Source organism: Oncorhynchus tshawytscha, linkage group LG27 (assembly GCF_018296145.1).
Source record: "Oncorhynchus tshawytscha isolate Ot180627B linkage group LG27, Otsh_v2.0, whole genome shotgun sequence".
Classification (NCBI taxonomy): domain Eukaryota; kingdom Metazoa; phylum Chordata; class Actinopteri; order Salmoniformes; family Salmonidae; genus Oncorhynchus; species Oncorhynchus tshawytscha.
In genome coordinates, this window is record NC_056455.1 from 11,292,573 (window position 1) to 11,314,775 (window position 22,203).

At 41.1% G+C, this 22,203-nt stretch overlaps 2 protein-coding genes across 2 annotated transcripts; both read left to right on the forward strand.

Moving 5' to 3' along the window:
* The first annotated feature begins 35 nt into the window (after positions 1-35).
* LOC112246041 (BTB/POZ domain-containing protein KCTD5) lies at positions 36-5,947 on the forward strand. The gene is made up of 6 exons (XM_024414301.1): positions 36-396; positions 1,709-1,817; positions 2,042-2,133; positions 2,581-2,676; positions 2,917-3,042; positions 3,675-5,947. Exons 1-6 carry the CDS (start codon positions 178-180, stop codon positions 3,702-3,704), a joined length of 672 nt encoding a protein of 223 aa, XP_024270069.1. The 5' UTR covers positions 36-177; the 3' UTR covers positions 3,705-5,947.
* Positions 5,948-9,822: 3,875 nt separating this feature from the next.
* Positions 9,823-21,840, forward strand: LOC112246039 (SUMO-conjugating enzyme UBC9-B). The gene is made up of 7 exons (XM_024414300.2): positions 9,823-9,971; positions 11,825-11,904; positions 12,407-12,490; positions 14,381-14,453; positions 15,762-15,871; positions 20,943-21,022; positions 21,246-21,840. Exons 2-7 carry the CDS (start codon positions 11,839-11,841, stop codon positions 21,304-21,306), a joined length of 474 nt encoding a protein of 157 aa, XP_024270068.1. The 5' UTR covers positions 9,823-9,971; positions 11,825-11,838; the 3' UTR covers positions 21,307-21,840.
* Positions 21,841-22,203: the final 363 nt, after the last annotated feature.

Sequence of the window (22,203 nt, forward strand, 5' to 3'; positions counted from 1 at the left end):
TTTTGACTGTGGCTGTGGAATCTGACGAATGTATAATACAAACTGGAAACTGGTGGGTGGGGGTTGTCAAACTTGGGTTACCGTACTTCATGGCTATGCCTTGCCCAGTTTCCCGGCCCGCTTCAACTCAGTTCCTGTAACTTTAGCTAGCGACGCATCCAGGTTCAAGGAGCTGGGATGGCGGAGAAGAGCCCTGAATCCAGCGGCTCAGTTGACCAGTGTCCCGCCCTGTCTCCGGAACAGAGAATGCAGTCACCTGGGATCGGGGCATCCAAATGGGTCCGTCTGAATGTCGGTGGGACATACTTTCTCACAACGAGACAAACGTTGTGCCGAGACTCAAAATCGTTCCTGTACCGTCTGTGCCAGGCCGACCCCGACCTAGACTCTGACAAGGTAGGATATCTGTCTAGCTAGCTAACGTTACTAGCTAGTTGGCTAATGTTAACTAGCTAACCGTTTGTCTGTTTTACACAGCATGTGAATGTTCTAACGTTAACTTACGTTACCTAGCTAGCATATCCAGACCGATTTACTAACTAGTTAGCTAAATATTTTCGTTGTTTAGCCAGGAAGTAAGCCAAGCGGGTAGCTAACTTAGATGGTCAACGTTAGCTACTAATGTCGTTACTAGTACGGGCTAGCTAGTTCAGCTGGCCAACGTTAACTCCCAAAGAACTTGACTAACTAGCTAAATAACGTTAGTTTGTTTTCCTGTTTTTAATCTGGATAACCCTCCTGACTACAGATCTACAGTAGCTAACTAACAAATATTAATTTGGAATACAGCACTTTTCTACTCGTACTAAGATAACATTCGTGTATATAGTACAGTACTAGTATCTGTCAGCTCGCTAACAGGCAAGTTAGCAATCCAGCCAACCACAAACTGTTACTGTAGCCATCTAGCTGGTGAATATCAGAATAACGCCTACACGCAAATGGACCTTAGAATACATTGTTGACAAAACCAATGAATTGTGTGTATAAATGTTTTTTGTGTAAATAATTGGGCTTATAATTTACAATTGTGCAAATGAGCCCCCCCCTCTGGAAAAGGAGCGTTGCCCCTGTAAGAGAAAGTATGATAATCCACATGTTGAAAGTGTTTACCATCCTGATTTCCAACCCTCAAAGGTCACCATGCATCATTTAACAGGAGGATGACATTTAAAAGCTGGCAAAAGACCTTACAAGACAAGTTGGCTCAGTCATACAGGTGCATTTGCAATGAGTCTTGGGCTCTGAAAGATTCACAGTATCCCAGCAGAATAGTTTCATCCCATAGTTATCTAGGATATTTATGAAACTATGCTGATTAGCATTCCTCATTTGAATTTGAGGTGAAAGTCTCCAATGTCTGTAATCTTCATGTGTCCAATGTAATGTGGTAAGGAGATGTATCTCTGCCCTCTGTATTGATTCTTGCTAATGATGGCGTGTGTGTGTGTGTGAAGGCTGGAGCAAGGCCGCTGTGGTGATTCTTCAGGGATAATGAGACCTGCTAAATGTCAGTTACCCCATGTTGGCGCTGCTCCAAGCTCTGGACACAGAGCTGTTGTATCCATGGATTGGCTATGGGCTTATTATGCGATTGCACAGTTCTGTTTCGATGTTTGTCACTGTACAAAAATCGTCAATGGTATCTCCCCTGATTTTGTTATTGATAATCTGCTTTTCTCATTGTTATCGACTTCTCTTTCTTCAGGATGAAACGGGTGCCTATTTGATAGACCGGGACCCAACGTACTTTGGTCCAGTGCTCAACTACCTGAGGCATGGAAAACTGGTGCTCAATAGAGGCCTTGCCGAGGAAGGTATGATGATAATGTCTTGGGGATATTCTAGGATATGCTGAGACATGTCTGAAGTGTTGTGCCATTCTGTCATTTTTGTTGCCGTTTCTTTTTCGCTCCAACACTTCACACGCTAACAATCACACGTTACATTTAAAACCACAGCAGTTCTCATTAGCATACATAGTTGTTTTCAATGATTGGGGTTTTAATAACTGGTTAAATACATTCTGTTCCCCTCCAAGGTGTACTGGAAGAGGCTGAATTCTACAATATCCCTTCTTTGATCAGGCTAATTAAAGACAAAATCAGGGAGAGGGACTGCAAAACAGTTCAGGTGTGTGGGCTTGACTAAAATTGCTATTGCTATCTGGGTGATTTCTTTCTTCCCTGAGACTGTCCTGTTGTAATCACTAATACAGAGCTCTGGATATTAAAGGGTGCAGTGGGGTGGCCTTGGGGCCTCTAAGGTCCTCTAACTACTGGCCAGAGGCACATCCTTGGCAAGCTCCCTCCCTCCCGAGGATCACCTCTGTTTACATGGTCTATCACTGCAATGATTCTGGGCACAAGCTCCACTTAAGCTACTGGGATTTCCAGGTCTTGTTGATGTATTGGCATTAGTCCATAGTCTCCTGACCCTTGCCAGGTAGATGAGGTCAGGAATTGGCACATACTGGCTATGCTTTGCTCTGGGGGGGATGGGAGATTCATATGTAGCCTATTGAGAGCACTTGCTGCTCTGTTGCATGTGAATTAACATTGCCTCTTTTTCTCTCTACAGCTCCCTATAAAACATGTCTACAGAGTCTTGCAGTGCCAAGAAGAGGAGCTAACACAAATGGTTTCCACCATGTCAGATGGTTGGAAGTTTGAGCAGGTAATTATCTTGAAAGGAAGAGATTGGGGAGTGTTCTGCCTCCTATTTTCAGAAATGTTCCTCTCAGCTGCACTTTGACTTGTGTTGGTTGATTTACGGAGTACAGTGTTTAACATAAATACTATAATCGTCTTCATTTGTAGTCCTTGTGAAATACAACCTTGCCGCATAATTTGGTTACACAGCTGTTATTGTGGTACTGTATTTATTTTTGTGAAAGTCTGAATCGTCCTCCCTCAGTTGGTCAGTATTGGCTCCTCATATAACTATGGAAACGAAGACCAGGCAGAGTTCCTGTGTGTTGTCTCTAAGGAGCTACATAACCAATCATATGGCACAAGCAGTGAACCAAGTGAAAAGGCCAAGGTGAGTATCCCAGCACTGCAACAAAAACGTCTTTCATCATCGTCCTGTCCATTGTTACAACCATGTATTGTGAGTTACACCAAGTTTGGTATACATGTTGTCTCACATGGCTTTGTCTAATATAAATGCACGCATAACTTTTTTATTGGTCATGGATGCTGCAATTCCTTTCTCTGCATGCTGCATTTCCTGCAGAGGACAAGTACAAGGATTGTTAGAAACATTTTGCCAATGAATGTATCTACCTTTGAATGTAAGGGGACAATGGGTGAGATTTTTCTTAGACCCCTGCCATTGTAGCCTTAAACCTTTCTCCAAGAGCCCCTTCATCCCTATGAGCCCATTACCTAGAGAGCATCCCGCTGATCATTATCTAGACGAGAGTAATGCCTTGATAATGATTTAAACTACGTTAATATTTAATGACCTCCTGTCACTAGCTTCTGCAGTTCACGGAATTCTCCATAGCCTTAGTCTCCCCGCTTTCCAGTCTCCTGGTAAAAAAAAAGAAGAACATTTTAGGCTTCTTCCTGCCTGTTAGCATTTAACTCATAGTACTTTTTGTCAAAGGTTTTCTGGAACATCTGTTGAAATAGGCCTTAACGTCTTATTTTGACCATTTTCATTTGCAGATTCTTCAAGAACAAGGCTCTCGAATGTGAAGAGACTGTTCAGTCCTTAGGATTGCGTCCTACTATGATGTCCAGATATAAAGACACAAACTACATCACATTCTGAGGAGTGTTATGGCACGCTGAAGAAGATGGCTAACTGCAGTCTACACATTGTACACACCATTTTTCTTTTCAGACATCAAATCAAAATGTGCAAAACGATAGCATTACTCAGTTTTTGGGCCTACATAGTAAAATAGGACTGTAGATTTTCACACAGAGAGAAGGGCCTTATCACTTATCATATTGTCCACAGCATCTATACTTGGTCCATCATTTACTCAGGGTCTCTAATAGTGTTTTGGAAGATGTATTAGGTGTGCACTGTCTGGTGGGACATTATTTCAAACATCTGTGCGTACTACATTATGCCAGTCCTTCACATACAAAAATCAAACCTCTGAGAAATGAATTGGAAAGCATGTTTTAAAAGTTAAATATTTAAGACTATTTATATGGAGTTGTATAGATTCATACTGTCTTGTTAGGGGCGAAGGCTGTATTGAAAGTTTATTTATTTTTTTACATATCTTTAAACTGATTATGTCCCTTTCCAAATATCCCTTCAACCTGCACATGATCAGTTTTTTTGGAAGGAGGACATTCTTATAACTACTTCTACCAGGGTTCTTGTATGATAATGAGGTTGAAGTGATGTTAGGGAATGCCAGATGTTAAAGGACTAAAACTTGTCTTCCATCCCCAGACTCTGGTGTGTTTTAGTTGGGTTACCTGTTAGGCAGCCACTGTGGAACTGGAACACATTGTTATATTTTAGAGGACATTATACCTAGAGCCATTTGATAGGCACATTTTTTCACATTGACATGTGTGGAACAGCTGGTTTTGTGACGGGCCTGTTTTCCATTTTACGTGAGAAAGAAAAGCATTTTTGTCTCTTGCATGAATTAGTGCATATCTGCTTGTTTGTGTGTGTATACACAATCCTTACGCTTCTGCGGTTTGACTATATGGAGCTTTGACAGGGCTGTATACCAAGCAAAATTACACCAAACTGGCAGTTTTCAATCATACAAGTCCTAAGCTAAGATGCTTTGGTCATGTATTGATGAAAAGATTGGATATTATAATCTGTAGTCATTACCATGGTTCAATTTGTAGATGGTTGAGCTACTTATTGAATACATTAACATTGTCAGTATATGAAAACATTTCTTTTGGGAAAATTTTGTCTTTGTTCAATGACCAAATCAACGTCTGAATTTCAACTTTAATCTGAATTTCTTTTGTCAGGGATAAGGAAATTCGGTAGACTACATGCATATCTATGAGGAGTTGTACGTAGAGAAAGTATAATAATATTCAGATGTGTTATCAGTGTATGCTTTTTCTTCCTAACACACACACACAGGGCTTTAACTAGTGGAATACAAGCTATAATCTCTGTAAAGGTCAATTGGACCCCTCCTGTTGCCTGATCAAGGTAAAGTTTACATGTCTAGTGTTTTATAATCCGGATCTTACTTACCTTGCCATTTTGACACAATGCTCTAATTTGGCTGGTTTAAACATCTGTATATTACTGTGTTTACATATCCCAGATACCCAGGTAGTTGCTGTCAGCCATTTATCTAGTACGCAGACGGATAGTTTTCCAATATTTCCGTGGACAGTTTTTCTTGGTCACTGAGTTGTCTTGTGGTGATAAGTGCCTCTGATGCTTCACACTGCATGTGAAATCTTGCAGTGATGCCCATAACCACAAGGGCTCACTGTTTGTGTCCACCCTGCAGTGACCGTGAAGACATTCTGAACAGTGTGGGCCATGTGTGTCTAGTGTGGTGTCCTTTGACTGCAGATTCTTAAACACAGAAGGGGGTGTCAGCCATTGCATGCATGGCCTGATGCACCTTCCACCATGCCCTCGGCTCTGTAGGACACCACTTCACTCCACTGTGACACTTCAGCTCCTGTTTGACTGTTATTTTCTAGAATGCTTATCAAGACACACATGTGATCCCTCTGAGGCCACTATGGGTTTCTAAAGGGACATTGTTCCAGTTTCCCGTTAAATGTATTTTAAAAATGAACAGAGGCAGACAATTGTTATTTGCTCCATTTGATCACTGCTGTTCAAATATATTAGTATCAAATGTTTTTTATTTTTTATGCTTACTGTGTGTATATATAGCATGTTTTGACTGGGGATAATGGAAATTATGGTGATGCTAGATCTGGTGGATTTAATCAATAAATGGTAATGAAGTCAACTCTTGTAATTGCATTTGAACAAACTTGCAGAGCCATAGAGAAATAACCACATGGCTCTGTCATCAATATGTTAGATGTACTGTATAGAGCACGGGTGCACTTGAAAGGAAATATGGTAATAACTAAACATCTTTAGACACTGGTAGGCCATCATTGTAAATAAGAATTTGTTCTTAACTGACTTACCTAGTTAGATAAATATCAAATGAGAGACTCAAGTTTGGTCCATCACAGAGTTAAATCATATTGAGCTACTGTACAGTATGAAGATGGGCAGAAACTGCTACTCATAGAGCCCCAAAGTGGAGGTGTCATAATACCAATAAAACCTAGCGGTTAAAACGATAAATGGTTCCAATTGTTTTTTCCATTCATTTTCCTATTAGGGAAATTTAGAATCAAAACAAGGGCTGTGTTTTGAAAAGGCTTACCCTGGTGTGACGTTCTGATAACAATGTAAATCTCTCAGATAAGGTGACTTTCATCAATATATTCAGCATTATTTTCTCTCAGATCTGGAAAAAAAATGCTAATTAGCATTAAAGTAGACATCATGCAAGACTACAAATCCCAGCAAGCTCCTGCACGTCATCTCTGGCTAACAGGTATTGTGTCTATTTAAAACTTGCACAAGACCGTTCACATAATTGTCCATTTAAAGAAATGTTGCCAATTTAATCATTACTAGATTTAGCTAACAGATAGTTAATCCAGAGATTCTAATCTTAGCTTCGATTCGGCAGTCTTGTCATGGCATTTTCAGTTCTTTATGACAGCCACATTAGTTACCGTTTCATTTTGGGGGGGTAATATATTGATAAAAGTAACTTTGTCCTAGAGAGATTTACACTGTTATCAAAATGGCATGCCAGAGTAAGCCTACATGAAACAGCCCTTAGTTTAAGTGTTTCTAAAATCCCCTATGGGATAAATGAATCGTGGAAAAACAATTGTAACCATTTCCCTGTTTGACCACTAGGCTTTATGGGTATTACTCATACTGTGTTTTATTTTTATTTATTTAACCAGGCAAGTCAGTTAAGAACAAATTATTATTTACAATGACGGCCTAACTCGGACGACGCTTGGCCAATTGTGTTATGATTAAGCCTGGAATCGAATCAGGGTCTGTAGTGACACCTCTAGCACAGGTGTAGTGCCTTATGGCACTCGGGTGGTATTCTATAGAACTCTATCACACTTGTAGGCAATGTCATCGGGTCTAATGGTCCAGACTGTGCATATATGCTGTCAAAGGCACTCCTTCAATATCAACTTGTTTTTTTTTTGTGTAAATTAACTTGTCAGTTTGTCACCTTCACGAGGTTGGAGTAAAAACATGTTCCACTACTTAAGACATTGGCTCGAATCTAGGTTGTACATTTTCTCGAAATCTGAAGGCACAACTGAGGAAGAATGTTTCTTTTTTCTCATTGACTTCTCAAACCCCAAACTCCGGCCTGGTCTGCTTGGTCTGTTTTGTAATCCTTCCCGGAAGTCTCGCGACGTTGCACCTCTGGGTTTAGAAACTTTATGGCACAACATTGTTGAACGTTCAGATAGAAACACATCGAGGAACTTTGGTCAATCAATCTAGCACTAAAGTTTCAGTAGCCTACGATGCACCAAAGATGTACTAGTTCCGTTCTGGTTTCACCCTCCTAAACACGACCCAGGTTTTGTGAACAAACCTCGTTTGTGAAGGGATCATCTGTATGTGTTAGAAACGAAGTAGTGTGATTATTGTCATAATGTTTAGCAGCTACTACAACGCGTATTAATGCATCACTATCTCTTTCCACACAGGATGCAATATTTAAGTAGGAAAATACTCTCGAGTGATTCCCCAAAATATTGTCATAAACTAAGATTTTGCACAGTCCTAGCCAGAAGATTCCAACCCTACTATTACACTTTCTTTTTTTTTACAGTGAGCTGCACTGGGGATGGAAAGCTATCATGGTTAAAATAAGACAACTGAGCCAGAGTAAGATAGGGGTCAGAAAACGTACGTCAATGCAGGCATGGGGTATAGAGAGAAATAGTAATGGTGTCTTTTTGTAGGCATGAACTCCGCCGTGGTCCGTTGGACAAAGCCTATAAGGAATATAAATGGCGTTTTTGTGGGGGTTTTGGATGAACGGCAAAAATAAGGTCTGTGGTAAACACAGGCTTAGGAGATCTTATATATTTTGTTCTATGAGATAATCTTCATAAGCTAATGTCACATTTTGTAAATGTTTAAGAATTTATGTTTTAAAAAAGCACAAAGGTTTCATAATTCATAAAAGTCATGTTAACGGACTGCTATTATCGTATAGAACCAAATGGATCAGATCTCCTAAGCCAGTGTTCACCTCAGACCTTATTTTCTGCATTTATTCAAAGACCCTAAACTTTCTCTACTCATTTTTGAGTGGCGTAGTGGTCTAAGACACTGCATCTCAGTGCAAGAGGCATCACTGCAGTACCTGGTTCGAATCCAGGCTGCATCACATCTTGCCGTGATTGGGAGTCCAATAAGGCAGTGCACAATTGGCCCAGTGTCATCCGGGTTTGGTCAGGGTAGACCGTCATTGTATCTAATTTCTGAGTTTTAGGACTACAAGCTGGTGAGCTCTACTAGCACTGAACTCCAAATGTTACTTTTATCCAAACTGATACATCAAGAAGATGGAAATACTGTTTTTTTTGCTGTTGAAAAACTGCCTTTTTTTGTCCCCCATTTTGGGATGACTGTGTAATCAATTGTTTTGTTATTCAACACGACGTGCCATTCCATAATGGCTGCTGTAACTACTTCTAGTTAGCATGAGGTCGAAAAAGGGCAGCTTTTTTTAAAGAAAACCAACAGTATATATATATTTTTAATTTAACCCAGTTTCGTGGTATCCAATTGTTTAGTAGCTACTATCTTGTCTCATCGCTATAACTCCCGTACGGGCTCGGGAGAGACAAAGGTTGAAAGTCATGCGTCCTCCGATACACAACCCAACCAAGCCGCACTGCTTCTTAACACAGCACGCATCCAACCCGAATGTGTCAGAGGAAACACCATGCACCTGGCAATCTTGGTTGGCGCGCACTGCGCCTAGCCCGCCACAGGAGTCGCTGGTGCGTGATGAGAGGATATCCCTACCAGCCAACCCCTCCCTAACCCAGACGACGCTAGGCCAATTGTGCTTCGACCCATGGACCTCCCGGTCGCGGCCGGTTACGACAGAGCCTGGGTGCGAACCCAGAGTCTCTGGTGGCACAGCTGGCGCTGCAGTACAGCGCCCTTAACCACCCGGGAGGCCAAAAAACAACAGTATTTTAATCTTCTGGTTGAATCAGTTTGGATGAAGGTCAGATCTTGGAATACAGTAACATATCCCATCACTGTATTAAGGTATGTTTTCTGACCCATATCTTGCGCCAACTCTGCAGTGTCTTAAATTAACTATGACGGCGTTCCGACCCCAGTGCAGCTCAGTGTAAACAAGCATAATGGTAGGGTCGAAATCTTTTGGATACACTCAGTCCCTAACTTTGGGTGTACTGTCTCTTTAAATGCATAGCTGTCCAATGCTTTGCCTGAAAGTCATGATTAAAATCTCTAAATTATCATATAATTTGTACGAACATACACCGTACCTTAATTTTTTGCTAAATATAATATATTCATCGTATTAGTTGTATCACCACATAGTTCACAGAATATTCAATGTTTCATGTTTTTGTCTTGTTTGTTCTTGTTAAATAGCTGACCCAAAATAATTTGGGATGGTAGCAAATTTGATTACAACCACTCTTAATAAGCAACACCTTGTAGATAACTAATTGTCATATTAAGTCATTGGCGCTAATTGTTTTCAGGCACTAGCAAGTAATCAGGTCCTATTTAGCCTAGGCTAAATTTCACTTTTTTTTTTTCAGGAGGGAAACTTCACTAGCCTAGCTAGATTTGTCTCGAGTTAGATTTTAACAATTGGGCTACCCGAGTGTTTTTTTAAAAATATAGTGATTTTTATCACACTGAAGGTAAGTCTTTGTCGCCTACTGAGAATGTTTAGTTTTTTATCCGTAGTCGGTGTAAGTTAGTTTTTTTTTGGTTTGGGGTTTATGAAGCTAACGCCTGAAGGCTTGCTACTATTAGCTAGGCTAAAGTAGTTGGCTAGCTAACTACGCTATTCAGACGGAAGACTGAAACACCTGTATTTACGTCTTAAACGTCATGTTTTATCTCGGCTGGATATGTGTATTTAACTTGGTAAGGCATCCTAAACTGGACTTCCATGTAGCTAACCTAGCCTCGAAATGTGACTACTGCGCACTCTGTTGCACACTTGTTTAGCGGCTTTTTATGCCAGCATTGCGCAGAGTTGCATATTCGCGTTGGACAACAAAGACTGCAATTGTAACTACTGCTGTACAAGTTATCCAATCAAGACATACTTTATGGGGCATGTGTGTGTCAACAAAAGCTGCTATAGCGAACATGCTAGTTTGCTACATTTGCAACCAGTGTTACCTGTTCCTTTGTACCATTCCGCTGAGTGATAACCTAAACATCCAACAGATCTCGTTTGTGGGAATTGAATTCCTAAACCTCGAGGCCAAAGTTTCTCCTGTCATTATATTTTAGGTCTCGCAATCTTGTCAGCATATTGATAGTGGCACATTAAAAAAAATGTGTCGCGTTAGTCTGGTATGAAGCTTCAATACTATAGCCACAGATGGAACAACGAGACAGATATTACACTGGATTTGTAAATATGAAGCGTCGCTTGGCGTTTAATATCTCTACCAAATATGGTAGTGAGAGGAAGCCCACTGGCGCGCAGTGAGAGAAGATGGAACGAAATCGATTTTGGACTATATTCTGCACATTTTCTCATCGATGAAACATTTGTTCTCAAGTCTTTTCCCAAAACTAGTCTGTTTTGAACAGAGTGGACTAAGATCCAGACTTTAGCCTTTGCCAAAGTTTATAAAATCGCAGTGTTTAGGTGCAATGTCGAATTGAGTTAGTGCACACACGCATTTGAGTAGGCGTTCCCTAACGGAAGTATTCAGATGTATGCTAGAACTGGCCAATAGGATCTCGCTAGTTTGGCTCTGCCCACCTTGCTTGTTATGCCCACTATGACTCATCTGTTCCCATTGGAATTGACAGTGTGGTCCATCTTGGTTTAGTTAAAATATTTGCTATAGCTTTTCTACACCAGGGCCCCCAGCTACCTACAATAACTAGGCTCCCCAGATAATGTAAAGTAAAATATTTTCACCATTCAGTTTGTTTTGGTCTTTAGTTTGTTTTGTGCAGTCAATGCTTACATTACACTAAGCTAAGAGAAAAGGGCTCCAAGGTTTATTCGGCTCTCCCCATAGGGGAACCCTTTGGGGTTCTAGGCTATTCCTGGATACAAAATGGTTTCTGCATAGGGTTTTCCTATGGGGACATTTGAAGAACCAGATTGAACCTTTCCTAAGAGTGTAGGTGAACTTAGAGCCTACCTGAATGGAAGTCAGTTGTACCTGTTTACTACACACACAAAAAAAAGCAAACAAGCTGCATTACAATAATGTTGAAAACAATATGAAAGACTGAGTTCATATTGAACACATTTAGGCTAGGTGTTTGGTTGTGCCCCTTGGAACCTGTGGATGTGACCTAGTTGATGTGGTTGCAGCATTGTGAACTTTCTGAGCACCACATTTGGCTGTGCTGTTATCCAGAGACTAGTAACATGAATTGATCAAATGCCAGAGAAATGAAAACCACCTGAACTGATCTGAACTGACCACCTGAATGCCAAACTTGTGCATCACATCTGCATTGTTTTATTTTAATAGAGCTGTATACCACTGTTGATCTCTTGTTTTTGATTTAGGGAGTCCTCACGTCATGTCTGGTATAGCCTTAAGTCGTCTTGCACAAGAAAGGAAGGCCTGGAGGAAAGACCATCCTTTTGTGAGTATCAAGGGACTTGGGTGGAAGCCATTTTCATGTCAACAGTGCCTTTTTCGTATAAGCCTAGCTGTTTCTTTAAGGGCATGTGTCATTTTGGAAGACCTTCTTGTGGAAATATGTTTCTGGATAGTCTATTCCACAACATTTTACACTATGCCAAGCACAGCTGTACTGCCCTGGCCTGGTTGAATAAACTTTATTGATCCCAAGTGGGAAATTGGATTTGTCACCAGCATTACTCTTACAGGGGGACAATACAAACACAGGCATAGGTCTACATCTGAACAGGTACTACATAACTGATGGCTGTTGGAACTAATAAAATAGCCTACATTACAGGTGACTGAGCCGTTAACGGGGCAGCGCTGCCAACTAAACACATTGAGTTACGCAGCCAAAGAGGGTCGGGGGCTCAGGATTGATTCTGGGCAGGGCTGTAGTTGGCAATTTCATGGAGTTAGACATTTAACAATGTGTAACACTATCTCTTCCCTCTCCCTAGGGGTTTGTTGCTGTGCCAACAAAAAACCCAGATGGAACAATGAACTTGATGAATTGGGAGTGTGCCATCCCTGGAAAGAAGGGGGTAAGAGTCTCTCATGAGTGGGAGCAGAACATTCTGTATATATTTTGTAGGTACTAGAGGTCGACCGATTATGATTTTTCAACGCCGATACCGATTATTGGAGCAAAAAAAGCCGATGCCGAATTGTTTTTATTTTATATTTGTAATAATGACAATTACAACAATACTGAATGAACACTTATTTTAATTTAATACATAAATAAAATAAATTTAGCTTCAAATAATGGTTTAAATAATGCAAAAACAAAGTGTTGGAGAAGAAAGTAAAAGTGCAATTGTGCCATGTAAAAAAAAAAAAAAAGCTAACGTTTAAGTTCCTTGCTCAGAACATGAGAACATATGAAAGCTGGTGGTTCCTTTTAACATGAGTCTTCAATATTTTAAGTTTAAAGTTGTAGTTATTATAGGAATTATAGGACTATTTCTCTCAATACCATTTGTATTTCATTAACCTTTGACTATTGGATGTTCTTATAGGCACTTTAGTATTGCCAGTGTAACAGTATAGCTTCCGTCCCTCTCCTCGCTCGAACCAGGAACACATTAACAGCCACCCTCGACGCAGCGTTACCCATGCAGAGCAAGGGGAACACCACTCCAAGTCTCAGAGCGAGTGACGTTTGAAACACTATTAGCCCGCACCCCGCTAACTAGCTAGCTTTTCACATCGGTTACACCAGCCTAATCTGGGAGTTGATAGGCTTGAAGTCATAAACAGCGCAATGCTTGAAGCTAATGCTAAGAGCTGCTGGCAAAATGCACAAAAGTGCTGTTTGAATGAATGCTTACAAGCCTGCTGCTGCCTACCATCGCTCAGTCAGATTGCTCTATCAAATCATAGACCTAGTTATATCATAATAAAACACAGAAATACGAGCCTTAGGTCATTCATTTGGTCGAATCCGGAAACTGACTCGAAAGCAAATTAGGCGGCCCAAACTGTTGCATATACACTGACTCTGCGTGCAATACACACAAGAGAAGTGACACAATTTCACCTGGTTAATATTGCCTGCTAACCTGGATTTCTTTTAGCTAAATATGCAGGTTTCAAAATATATACTTCTGTGTATTGATTTCTAGAAAGGCATTGATGTTTATGGTTAGGTACACATTGGAGCAACGACAGTCTTTCTCACGAATACACACCGCATCAATTATATGCAACGCAGGACACGCTAGATAAACTAGTAATATCATTAACCATGTGTAGTTAACTAGTGATTATGATTGTTTTTATAAGAAGTTTAATTGCTAGCTAGCAACTTACCTTGGCTTACTGCATTCGCGTAACAGGCAGGCTCCTTGTGGAGTGCAATGTAATCAGTTGGTTAGAGCATTGGACTAGTTAACTGAGGTTGCAAGATTGAATCCCCGAGCTGACAAGGTAAAAATATGTCATTCTGCCAATGAACAAGGCAGTTAACCCACCGTTCCTAGGTCGTCATTGAAAATAAGAATGTGTTCTTCACTGACTTGCCTAGTTAAATAAAGGTGTAAAAGGGAAAAAAACTGCCAAATCGGTGTCCAAAAATACAGTTTTCCGATTGTTATGAAAAATTAGGGCTGATTAAGTTATCGGCCATTCCGATTAATCGGTCGACCTCTAGTAGGTATCACTATGTTCAGACTGGAGGAAGCAATCACTCCTTTGCAGCCTAATAAGTTGGCACTGTATGGACAGCAGATTTTGTTTTAATGCAACTAAGCAGGGTATTAATTGGTTGTAGGAAATATTAAATACACTGAGGTGCTGGTACTAACATCTGTACAGCTACTGGATGACCAATGTTAATTGATTACCACAGTTGTGCGACATTCATTGCTTCACTATGAATAACTCCAGTTACTAAAGGAGTGTTGACCAAATTGCTATATTTCTCTCCACAGACCCCATGGGAGGGGGGCTTGTTTAAACTCCGAATGCTCTTCAAGGATGACTATCCTTCTTCACCTCCCAAGTGTATGTTTTCTCTTTTTAAAAGTCCAATGAAGCTGTTATCTGTATAAGTTCTGGGTAACAGTTAAGTACCTTACTGTGGGTGAATGATGCGTCTTGCTGTAGAGATCCAGCATTTACAATATTACACTGATTAGCCACATGGTGGCCCTGTAACAAGGAAATGCAAACTTTCATGAAATTCGCCACATGGTCCCTCATAAGGAACTAATTAGCCTCTGGAAACCATAAGGTCTGCCATTGAGAAATTTGTGATACACCTAAGGTGCTACTCTTATGGCACCGAATGACTGATCTACATGAAACTTGATATGGCATCTATGGCCAAAGGTCTCAACGCAATATTTTTCATACTAGTACCTAAAACATGGCCACTATTGATGGCTCCTGAGTGGCGCATCGATCTAAGGCACTGCATCTCAGTGCAAGAGTCGTCACAAACAGTCCCTTGTTTGAATCCAGGCTGTATCACATCTGGCCGGGATTGGAGTCCCATAGGGCGCCGCACAATTGGCACAGCGTTGGCTGGGGTAGGCGGTCATCGTAAATAATATTTTTCTTAACAGACTTGACTAGTTAAATAAAATAAAAATGACCAATGTTTACATGGATGTGGTCTGGCACATACATGTTGCAAACACTCAATACTTAACATATGCAAGCGCATTCATATTGACCACATGGTGGCTATATAACACGCACATGTTTTTATTGCTGTCTGACTCAGTGTTGAAATTTGGCACACATGCTCAGGGAAATGAGTCTAGCTAACCCACGCTACATCTGACACCACGGGCCCACGCCATATCTGACACCGATGGACCCATTTGCCACAACTTGGAGTGATGCGTCTTAATAAATGGACCTGTCATTTACAAAATTACTGATTGCCCCAAGGGGGTGCTGCATTAGTGGGTGATGACATGCTTACTCTTGCCTTGTTGGCCATTTTAATTGAAAACAAACAAAAATAGCTTCTATGAAGAGCAATTTCTCAAGAGAATTTTGCTAGGACTGGTGGTGTGAGTGGGTAGGGGGAAAACAGAACCAGCTGTTTGAACTATCCTTGTTGGTCTATTAACACATTTTACCAGGCAGGCTGAAACTACATCCCACTAAAACAGGCTGAAATTTCAGTCTTTTCAAACCGCTCTTATACTAAAAGGGCATTATCATAATGTTCAGTATTATTCAAACCTCTGTGTGGATAGAGGGAGATATCTATTGATAATCACAGTGTTTAATGAACTGCAAATAAGTGCCATCTGGAATTTTCTCCATATTGTGCGAATAATTATATTTTCTCCGCAGGCAAATTTGAGCCCCCTTTGTTCCATCCAAATGTATATCCCTCTGGTACAGTCTGTCTATCGATTTTAGAGGAGGACAAAGACTGGAGGCCAGCCATCACTATCAAACAAGTAAGAGCTTTCATCCAAGACCTCTCTCTGGTTTTAGCTTTTTCTTTGCCTATAACCCTAGAATAGTAATATACACCCCTCTGTATGTATTTGGACAGTGAAGCTAATATTAAAAATTTGCCTGTATACTCCAGTATTTTGGATTTGGATCAAATGTTTCATATGATGCGACGGTACAGAATGTCACATTTTATTTGAGTATTTTCATACAGATCTGTTTTTAAACATTTAGAAATGAAAGCACTCTATCTAGTCTCCCCCCCCTTTTCCAAAAATAGAGAAAGATACAGAAATTTGAGAAGTATTAATAAATGCACAGTGAGTAACGTTAACTTGGCTATATACATTGGGTACCAGTAGAGCCGATGTGCAAGGGTACGAGGTAATTGCCGTAGATGGTGCATTCACCTGGACTTTGTCCATTTTGTTACGTTACAGCCTTATTCTAAAATGGATTTTTAAAAATCAGTAATTTAAACACTACTACATAATGACGAAACACAACAGGATTTTAGAAATGTTTGCAAAGTTGTACAAAAACTACCTTATTTACTTAAATATTCAGACCCTTTGCTATGAGACTTGAAGTTGGTCTCCGGTGCATCCTGTTTCCTTGAGCTGTTTCCACAACATGGAGTCCACCTGTAATAAATTCAAGTGATTGAACATGATTTGGAAAGACACAACTGTCTAAGGTCCCATGGTTGACAGTGCATGTCAGAGCAAAAACCAATCCATGAGGTCGTAGGAATTTACCTTAGAGCGTCGAGACAAGATTCTGGCACAGTTCTAGGGAAGGGTACCAAAAAATGTGTTGCATTGAAGGTTCCCAAGAACAGTGGCCTCCATTCTTAAATGGAAGAGGTGTTTGGAACCAGTAAGACTTTTCTTAGACTTGGCCAAACTGTGCAATCGGGGGAGAATGGTCTTTGTCAGGGAAGTGCCCAAAAACCTGATGGTCACCCTGACAGAGTTCCTCTGTGGAGATTGCTGTCCTTCTGGAAGGTTCTCCCATCTCTGCAGCACTCCACCAATCAGACCTTTATGGTATAGTGGCCAGACGGAAGCCACTTGGTAAAAGGCACATGGCAGCCCGCTTGGAGTTTGCCAAAAGACATCTAAAAAGACTCTGACCATGAGAAATAATATTATCTGATCTGATGAAACCTGCCACCATCCCTACAGTGAAGCATTGTGGTGGTGGCAGCATCATGCTGTGGGGATGTTTTTCAGCGACAGGGTCTGGGAGACTAGTTAGGATCGAGGCAAAGATGAACAGCAAAAGTACAGAGATCCTTGATGAAAACCTGCGCCAGAGTGCTCAGGACCTCAGACTGGGGCAAAGGTTCATTTTCCAACCGGACAATGATCCTAAGCACGCAGCCAAGACGAGGCATGGGTGGCTTCGGGACAAGTCTCTGAATGTCTTTGAGTGGCCCAGCCAGAGCCTGGACTTGAACCCGATCGAACATCTCTGGAGAGATGTGAAAATGGCTGTGCAGTGACACTCCCCACCCATCCTGACAGAGCATGAGGATCTGCAGAGAAGAATGAGAGAAACTCCCCAAATACAGGTGTGCCAAGCGTCATACCAAGAAGACTCAAGGCTGTAATCACTGCCAAAGGTCCTTCAACAGTTTCATAGCTTAAAATACATTTGCAAAATGTATAAACCTGTTTTTGCTTTGTCATTAAACGGTATTGTGGGGGGACTATTTGATGCATTTTAGATTAAGGCTGTAAGATGACCAGGAACTTGAGGCGCTCAACCCGCTCCACTACAGACCCGTCGACGTGAATGGGGGTGTGCTAGGCCCTCATTTCCTGTAGTCCACGATAAGCTCCTTTGTCTTGTTAAGGGGGAGGTTGTTGTCCTGGCACCACACTGCCAGGTCTCTGAACTCCTTTCGGCCTGATCACAGACAACAATTTGCCATTTGTCAGCAAACCTAATGATGGATTAGAGTTGTGCGCTGAGGGGCCCCTGTTTTGAAGGTCAGCGTGACTGTTTCCTACCCTCACCACTTAGGGGCGGCCTGTAGTGGTTCCAGTTGCAGAGGGAGGTATTCAGTCCCAGGGAGATCGGTTAAGTGATGAGCTTGGAGGGCACTGGTGCTGTGACACCGCCCCAGACCATGACGGACCCTCCACCTCCAAATCGATCTCGCGCCAGAGTACAGGCCTTGGTGTAACGCTCATTCCTTTGACGATAAACGCGAATCCGACCATCACTCCTGGTGAGACACAACTGTGACTCGTCAGTGAAGAGCAATTTTTGCCAGTCCTCTCTGGTCCAGCGACGGTGGGTATGTGCCCATAGGTGACGTTGTTGCAGGTGATGTCTGGTGAGGACCTGCCTTACAACAGGCCTACAAGCCCTTAGTCCATCCTCTCAGCCTATTGCAGACAGTCTGAGCACTGATGGAAGGATTGTGCATTCCTCGTGTAACTCTGGCAGTTGTTGCCATCCTGTAAATGTCCCGCAGGTGTGATGTACCAATCCTGTGCAGGTGTTACATGTGGTCTGCCACTGCGAGGACAATCAGCTGGCCGTCCTGACTTGCGTAGTGCTAATGTGTTAGCAGTCTGTTAGTGATAACAATAGCGGGCTAGTTGGCTTGCAAGCTAATTTGTAGCAATAATACATTCAAAGTGTTTGCTTGTTAGTTGGCAGAAAATGTAATTGAAACCAGTAGTCATGAGTGTAATCAATTGTGGCTTTGTAATGCATTTAGAATTCCAATCAGTTTTAGGTAGTAACAGTACAGAAGTGAGGGAATTTTGATGCATATTCTAATACACATCCATAGGTTACATGTGGTTGTTTATGCTTACCTCCCCATTTAACCTGGTCTGCGATTCAACTCTATTGAAAATGCCCTTTGTTACAAATTTAACTAGAACAATGCACAGCCACTGATGACAAACTTCTGGTAGAAGGCAGTATAGAAAATGAACACTGATCTCAAGCCGACGTGCTAGTGAGTAGCCAGCTGATTTTTATTTAAAGTCTAGCCAACTTGTAACTATTTGGTTGCTAACAAGGCAGAACAGTTGAATTTTTATGTATACACCTTTCTCCAACTGTTTGAACAGCCTGTTTAGATGTTGAAATCAATTGGCCTACCTGGATAAGATGCTTATTTCTCAGAATGGGATGCCAATTCCTTATATAGATGTATTTTATAAATGTGCAATGAACATTAAAAATACAAGACAGCTAGCACAAGTCTGGCTAAAGTGCTGTTTGCGGTATGTGATGCTGCATGCGACAAACTGATTATTTAATTTTCCACTATCCTATTTGTTGATACTCCTGCTCTGTTCTACATTTTGGGAGTTGAGACACAAGGGTATGGTTAAAAAGGATAAGTTCTCTATTACAGTAAAATGGTTTGATGCATTTCGGGGACCACATTATTTTAATGTGTTTTTTTGGGACAAAATGCAAATGGTGAGTTCAAACTGCTTGTCAGAGATGAGGACCTTTTCTGTCTTGTGATTGGCGGGGGAGTGGTTTGTTGTCTGCAAGTGGGAAGGGGCACAGAAGGAGCGAAGGAGACTAGATAGACCCTAAAGACAAACGCTCATAATGTATTCTTGAGATACATTTGGAACATTGTGCTGAAACATACATTTTATATGTTGCCCAGCCCTAATGTACATCCCGGTCACTGTGGGGACGATGTAATTGCTGTACTTATTAATGAAGCCGGTGACCGATGTGGTAAACTACTCGATGCCATCGGATGAATCCCAGCACTTTATCAGTCTGTGCTAGCAAAAGTCTTGTAGCCTAGCATCTGCTTTATTGAACCACTTCTATATTGGGCATGTCACTGTTACTTCCTGAATATTTGCTTGTAAGCGGGAATCGGGAGGATAAAGTTATGGTCAGATTTGCCAAATGGAGGTCGAGGGAGAGTTTTGTATGCTTATCCATGTAGAGAGTAAAGTTGAGGTTTTGCCTCAAGTTGCTCAGGTGACATGCTGGTAGAAATTGTCATGGATTTCAGTTTCCCTGCATTAAAATCCCGTGCCACTAGGAGCAATACTTCTGGATGAGCATTTTCTTGATTGCTTATGACCCTATACAGCTCGTTGTGCAACGGTTTGTGGAGGTAAATAGACAGGGAATAAAAATATAGATGACCACCCTCTTGGTAAATAGTATATGTAGTGTATCAAAGTAGTCAGGTTTAGTATTTGGGCCTATATTCCTTGCACACACTGACTACATCAAGCTTGTGACTAACTCGTTGAATGCATTTGCAGTTTGTTTTGGGGTTTTGACAAATAGGAACTGAATGGTGATTTGATGACTGGAGTAATATTATCTAGGTTTTTGAACATTTGTAAATTAATCCCGAGAATGCCAAGATTTAAGAAGTCATGAATGATTCCAGTCAGAGGCTTCAACAAAACATGCTACCTTCTCACCATTCGCAATAACAGGAGATTAGCATTTTTCAGAGGTATGATCTTTGTGCCTCTAACCTCACTTACCATAATTCACCAATACATTTTGAAACAGTAAAACAGGTGTAGGAAAATATCCTTGAATGAAAGTTGACATTCTGTACTGTCACCTCATTGGGCTCCTGAGTGGCGCAGCGGTCTAAGGCACTGCATCTCAGTGCTAGAGATGTCACTACACACACCCACAACCGGCTGTGATTGGGAGTCCCATAGGGTGGTGCACAATTGTCCCAGCATCGTCTGGGTTTGGCCAGCGTGGGCAGTCATTCTAAATAAGAATTGTTCTTAACGGTCTTGCCTACTTAAATAAATGTTTCTAAGTGATCTCAAATCCAAAATGCTGGGCTATAGAGACTAACATTTTAGCTTTACTGTCCAAATGCGTATGGAGTGGCTACATTTAGATGAGATCTTTGCGTCAGTGTGGATGAGAACTGTACCCGTGTACACAGGTGACTTCTGACTGCACTGTAAACTGCTTTGCTGCAGAGGGCAGCATGGCTTCATGGTGGTAACTTATTAGGGGAAATTGATTTGAAGCCATGGAAGGTTGCGAAACAAATTGCCTTTTATACTTTGTTTTCATCCACAGATATTGTTAGGAATCCAAGAGCTCCTAAATGAACCAAATATCCAGGATCCTGCACAAGCTGAGGCGTATACAATTTACTGGTGGGTCTGAGCCAGTAGATATTTTAATTAAGTGAAAGGTTTGTCAAATGTCAGTCGGAATAGGATATACACAGCTGCTGGCAATCTTCTCATTAGCTTGTGCCCATCCTGGCCAATAGTTTGTCTAGCTGTTTGCCAGCATTGTTGAAAGGCTGTTAGTTGATACTTGATATTTCCAGGAAATATCCCATTCCTCATAACATGCCTCCATCTTTCATTTCAGCCAAAACAGAGTGGAATATGAAAAAAGGGTTCGAGCACAAGCCAAAAAGTTTTCTCCATAAAGCTTCAAGACTACGCAAGATTGAAATTGGTTCGCTGAGGATTTTGTCTCTGCCCCCTTTTTGTCTGCCTCCAACTATGTCCATTGTTCACCTATTTCCTGCTGGACTGTTTTAAAACTGAATGTGTGCCATTTCTTTCCATCACCCACATACTGATGCACCCCTTTGCTTTTTTTTTGACTCGGAAGTCCTGGATTTGAAGGTGGACTATGCCTCCACCACAAAGGATTTTCCGTACTCCAACTGTGGTATTTCTTTTTCAAGAGCTCACGCTTGTCAGAAAAGACTATGAAATGGGAGTCACTTCTGTTGATTTTTTTTTTTATTAATGTATTCAATGTTAGAATTATTTTGCCTACGTTCTGATAAAGATATAGAAAAACAGGCCTCAATGAACCCATTCAAAGGTAGTTTAGTGTATCTGCATCAGACTCTGTTAAGTTGTTTTGGTCCAAATATTTAGGTTTAAATAAAATGTTTGTACCAAGTAAGTGTTAATACATGTAGATGGACTCAGTTCCATCTTTCCCAATGCATTGTGTTGCCAGTTGAATGCTTGTTACTCTTGAAGGCTGACTTTGGGTAGAAATAAGTTTTAGGTGTACCTGATCAAATCACATTCTTTCACGGTCATTTAATGCTTAAACAAATGGTTGAATAAGAGCTATGGCTACAGAAGTGCCATTTTATCAATTGCTTCTGTCCAAAAAAAAACAAATTTTGTCAAATGACAATACATACTCGACGAGTTATTGGCTCGTTGAAGTCGGCAATTTACATAAACTTAACACGGAGCCCAAACCGGCTGCGCGTGCGCCATTGTGCATTAATTTATTTTGTCCCCCTACGATCAAGACACGCAGGTTAAAATATCATAACGACCTCTGAACCAATTAC

Excerpts from the sequence above, each read along its gene's own strand:
- LOC112246041 (XM_024414301.1), top strand. The coding sequence starts at position 178 with ATGGCGGAGAAGAGCCCTGAATCCAGCGGCTCAGTTGACCAGTGTCCC. Across the intron at positions 1,818-2,041 it reads TAGAGGCCTTGCCGAGGAAG|GTGTACTGGAAGAGGCTGAA; the intron begins GTATGATGATAA and ends TTCCCCTCCAAG. Across the intron at positions 3,043-3,674 it reads AACCAAGTGAAAAGGCCAAG|ATTCTTCAAGAACAAGGCTC; the intron begins GTGAGTATCCCA and ends TTTCATTTGCAG.
- LOC112246039 (XM_024414300.2), top strand. The coding sequence starts at position 11,839 with ATGTCTGGTATAGCCTTAAGTCGTCTTGCACAAGAAAGGAAGGCCTGG. Across the intron at positions 15,872-20,942 it reads CAGCCATCACTATCAAACAA|ATATTGTTAGGAATCCAAGA; the intron begins GTAAGAGCTTTC and ends TTTCATCCACAG. Across the intron at positions 21,023-21,245 it reads GAGGCGTATACAATTTACTG|CCAAAACAGAGTGGAATATG; the intron begins GTGGGTCTGAGC and ends CTTTCATTTCAG.